Here is a 5,305-nt window from a genome sequence, read left to right on the forward strand (position 1 = left end):
GTATTTATGATGAATTCGTAATTGTATAGTTCTTCATGGATTTCCTATGTGGTTTTTCTTGGGTGAGGTTTGCCCCCACGTTTAACAGACATGTCGGTCATATGTAATATTTATAATGATTTTCATTTTGTTGGAAGAGATCTTAATTTATTAAACTTTTTCTCTAAATGAAAATTTGAATTCAAAACTTAAGTTTAATTATTGTGTTGTTCAAATAAATAGAACAAAACGATGAAATTTGATAGTTCCATGCCCACGTTAAATTTCCAATTTCAAGTAGTTGAGATTGGGATAGATCAACTTGTCCTTTTTATGTGCATTGAACATAACTGTACGACGCAGAAGATACGTATCCATGCCCATTTATGTACGAAGATTTTCAAAAGGATAGTGATATCCACATGCCTACTCTTACTTTTAACGTGCTCTTTATAATTTTCAGTTTCAGATTTAATGAATTGAAGATTATTAGGATAAAATTAACAAGGATGTGTGGATAATACTATCATTTAAAATTCCTTATCCTCTTCCAATTAAGATGTTAAAAAATAAATATCAAATATTAATTTGATGGCTGACGTGTCAATTTTAGATTTTCTCTTCTCCAATTCTTTTTTTTTTTTGTTATAATAATATTTGTAGGACACATATTAGAAGAAATTAGGTAAAATAAAATTTCATGATTTATAATTAGTGCATTAATGACTCACACAACAAAATAGTTAGAAAAACTAATTGACAACACATTTTTTTATATGTGAAAAATGACAGCAAAAAATACTTATAACAATTAACGTATGATTGACGTATCGATTAAAACTTCTTTCTAGCAACATACGCATCATAGGATCAATGACTGCCCATAACCCCAACGACTTCATATATCCCCCTTTATATTTGAACGAAATAAACAATTAAGATCAAAAGATGGAGACTATTAAAAAATTCTTAAGTTGAACATGTTAACTTCTCAAACGAGCATAAAGCCTCCTTCCACAATGCACTCTGCATGTATTTTCCTCTCCCTCCACTCCAGACTCCTGCGAGCTGGTTTGGTATTGCTGTGCTTTGAAAAAAAACTGCTTCTGCTGTGCTGTGAGAATAAGCAGTTGTGAAATAAAGCAGCAGAGTGTTTGGTAAACTTTTTTGTAAAAGTGCTTTTGAAAAAAAAAAAAAGAAGCAATATTATAGTGTTTGGTAAACTTTTATGTAAAACAGATGTGAAAAAAGCCAGTTTTTCAAAGCTGGGTTTTGCAGCTTATTGTTTTTGGCTTTTTTTCATCCAAAACTGTGAAAAAAAGCTGAAGCTGAATGTTTACCAAACACAAAAACAGCTCCCAGCTTTTTTTGATACCAACTTTTTTCAGAATCACCTCAGTACCAAACCAAGCCAGCTTCTCTCAATTCCAAGCTTCTCTAGCGATTAATTTTGGTCAGGCACGGTACTTGGTTGTATCAAGGCTTCATAATTATATGATTTTCTATTTTATCCTCTTATTTTGTGCAAAGTGGTAATTTAGATAGTTAGTTATTAGGAGAGAGTTGCGTTGGCAGAGATCAAATCCACATTAAAGTGCATAAGTTTGATTACTTTTCATCATTGTGGTAAAGTGTTATCTGCAATATTTTTCTCATCTTAGGTTTTGGGGTTTCAAGGGTTCTTTTCTATTGATTGATTAATTAGGAATGTAAATTTACAAACTAAATCTTATGAAATATATGGGGGTTAATTCTTTCTAAGACTTTTGGCTAGGTTTTCTTTATGACCTCATTGTTAGACGTTTTTGGCTCCGTCATAAAATTTTTAATTTCCAAATTTGATTGCGTAGCCTTCCGTTAAGATTTTGGACATCCTTTTGGAGATGTTTTAAACTTTCAATTGTAATTAGCAAAACATTAAGCATAATTTCCAAAAGAAAAAAAAAATTACAATGTGCATTTGCAAATACCTTAATGTTCAGTTATTTTTTAAATAATTCATTCTACAAGTTGGTATAGGAAATTCAATAAACAGAAGGAAAAAAAAAAAGAAAAAAAAAAGGAAAATAATTGCAGCCACAAGTAATTCCATGTGCGAGAGTACGGGTGGAGCTCCTCGTCCACTGAAAACGCCACGTGGACAAGCAGTCTAAGCTATCGGGATTTTGACCGGGTATTTATCAATCGAGTCCATCCACGGATTACCCAACCCGTCCCCGACCGAAATCGGCCGGAGGGCCCGCCAAACCGCGCTGTTACACTTAAAACCCGACCCAAAGGCGATCTGCCAAACCCGATCACCCCTCCCAACCCGACCCTTCGCCTCCGCGTACGACAGCTCGTACCACAGCGAACTGCTCGACGTGTTGCCAAACCGGTGCAACGTCATCCGAGATGGCTCCATGTGCCACTCAGTGAGTTGCAGATTCTTCTCCAACTCGTCCAGGACGGCGCGTCCGCCCGCGTGGATGCAGAAGTGCTCGAACGCGAGCTTAAAGTCCGGAATGTACGGCTTGACCTTCGCCTTGAAAACCTTCTTCCGAATCAGCGTTATGAAAAACAGCACTTGTTCGGTAAACGGCAGGACGAGTGGGCCAAGCGTCGTTATGTTCGTTTTCAACGCGTCGCCCGCCACGGCCATGAGCTCACGCGCCAGCGAAACGCCGACGGTGCCTTTGTCGTCTTCCCGCTGGTAAACGCACTTGTAGTTCTTGTCGTCGGCGCCCTTATGGGTCCGGACGGTGTGTATGAGCTCGTACTTGGACCGGGCGCGGTCGCGGTTCTTGTTTGATAGGAGAACCGCGGCCCCGCCCATTCGGAAAATACAGTTGCAGAGGAGCATGGATTTGTCGTTTCCGAAGTACCAGTTTAAGGTTATGTTTTCGGTGCTGACTACGACGGCGTAGGAGTTGGGGTTTGCTTTGAGGAGGTCCTTGGCTAGGTCGATGGAGATCAGTCCGGCGCTACAGCCCATGCCGCCGAGGTTGTAGGATTTAATGTCGGTTTTGAGCTTGTAGTGGTTGACGATCATGGAGGACAGTGACGGCGTCGGGTTGAACAGGCTGCAGTTAACGATGAGGATGTCGATTTGGTTCGGTTTGATTCCGGTTTTTTCGAAGAGTGAGTCGAGCGCGCCGAACATGACCGACTCGGCCTCGGACCGGGCTTGCTCCATTGACAGCTGTGGCGGGTTGGAGGTGATTCCGCGAGGCAAGTACGTCTCGTCGCCTAGACCGGACCGGTTCGAAATGCGGGTCTGGAAGTTAACCGTGTCGGGAGCAAATGCGCCGTTGTCTTCCGTCATTTTTAGAAACGACTCGACGGACATTTTGCGTTCGTCTTCCGGTTTGTAGCATGAGAAGTCGACGAGGTAGACCGGTCTAGACCTCTTGGCCCAGTAGAGGCCAAAGAAGAAGAGAAGGACCCCTGAACCGGTGAGCCTGGTGGCGGCGTCGATGCTTTCGAGCCGGACGGCCTGGTTGGTCCAGAGCTCGGTGATCCGTTCCAGCTCCAGACCGGTGAGCTGGATTATTACGGAGACGAAGAGCGGTAAAATGAGGAGGAACAAAATAATGGTGGCTGCGTTAACGGTATAGCCATACCCGAGCTTGACGTACTTGAGCTTGACGGACTGTAAGAAATCCGGCAGGTGCTGCCGGATTTTGATGACGGCGGAGGACGAGTCCTTGAACGCCATCTCCGCCGTCAATCTCTCCTTGTCCATGTTTATACTACTACTGTTATCACTACTACTTTTAGGATGAACAGAAGCAGCATCCATTGACAATTGGTTTTGTGAGTGACTGCTTGAATTAAATCAAGAGTCGCAAGCAAAGTTGAACACGTCTAGGGAAAGAGAGGGAGGAAAACTTGCGAGGAAGAAGAAACGGGGAAGCTTATAAGAAGAGATGGTGGTGTTGTTCCACATACAAAGTTGAATTAATGGTGAGTAGTTCTTAGAAGGGAGATTGGATGGGCAGATGGCTCAACCACCATCAGGGTTTATAGACTAAATTAATATTTGGGTCCAACTTCTAGTTTTGGAAATGTTTGTTATATAAAATTATGATACGAGTGTGTGCGGGTTGATGGTGCCAATTGACTATATGGCCCATGTGAGATAATAGAGAGAGAGAGAGAGAGGAGAAAGAGAGAGAGAGGGCAATTGACTATATGGCCCATGTGAGATAATAGAGAGAGAGAGAGAGAGAGAGGTTTGCAAGCTAGGGCTAAAGGAGACTTGTTTTATCTCTCGCACTTATTTGTGAATTTGACATCAAACGTGAATATTAAGTAGACAGGTTTTTAATTTTTACTCTCAATTATTGATATTAAATTCGAGGATAAGTGATTATAGACTAGAAGAATGTACGCTAAGATCATGTTTTGTCATTGTGATTTGATTGACGGTAGAATTGAAATGCATTATTTTGGAAAAGTTAACATTTGATATATGAGGTAGTAGTACGATTATCGTTCCCTCCTTTTCGTAATTAGTTAACCTACAAGAAAGAAATAACGAGGTTACGAAAGGATTAAATTTTTTATATGAAACCCTAGTCATATTTTAGCACCAAATATAGGGTTGGATAACTACTTTCTACTAATAAAACGAGGTCTAAGTTCTAGCTGAATGACGCTATTAAATTGAACAACGGTTCAACATATTGTAGCTTACATATCCTTTATCAAGCGGGTGAGATCCTATAGGAAATGGACTCAACCCCGGCCAAAATGTTGAACTCTTTTTCTTCTTTGTTGAACAGTTACACATTCTTGACATTTCCACATATGCAAGCGTAAAAGCTGGGGACCATTTGTGCTGCTGTTTTTGGCCTTTTGGGGGGAAAGTTGTTACGTTCAATAATATTTGGGACTTTGGATGGTAAGCTATAAATTATATATATATATTACATGATGGGAGTGTGGGGAAAGAAACAAATTAGGGGAAGGGGTATTTTGGGAAATTTGTGTAAGAGAATGAGTGGGGTGGTGGTGCATGGTGGTTGTGGGTGTAGTTGACTGACCAAATCTTTCAAAGAAACAATAAATGGAGGTAAGAGTCAAACCAGTTCATGTAGCCGCTAAACTGTCTACGAAGAAGCAGAACTAACGGACCAAACAAACAAACCGTCCAAAACTTCGCCACGTCTGTTTTTATTGCATTTGATAATGTTAGAGATATCAAAAATTTAAACCATATTTACAAACCAAATAATGTGTCACTGATAAGAAATAATCACATTAATCAACACTCAAATAATAATTCAATCATTAACATTCACATCATTTGATTTACAAATTTTAGTTTAGAAATTTGGTCTTC

The 5,305-nt window shown here is 40.1% G+C and overlaps 1 protein-coding gene across 1 annotated transcript; it reads right to left on the reverse strand.

Annotated features, from left to right (window-relative positions):
- Positions 1-1,946: 1,946 nt before the first annotated feature.
- On the reverse strand, positions 1,947-4,119 carry LOC137720268 (3-ketoacyl-CoA synthase 1-like). The gene has a single exon (XM_068459316.1). The coding sequence runs from the start codon at positions 3,758-3,760 to the stop codon at positions 2,129-2,131; it is 1,632 nt and encodes a 543-aa protein (XP_068315417.1). The 5' UTR covers positions 3,761-4,119; the 3' UTR covers positions 1,947-2,128.
- Between the last annotated feature and the right edge of the window lie 1,186 nt (positions 4,120-5,305).

This window comes from Pyrus communis, chromosome 16 (assembly GCF_963583255.1).
Source record: "Pyrus communis chromosome 16, drPyrComm1.1, whole genome shotgun sequence".
Lineage (NCBI taxonomy): Eukaryota > Viridiplantae > Streptophyta > Magnoliopsida > Rosales > Rosaceae > Pyrus > Pyrus communis.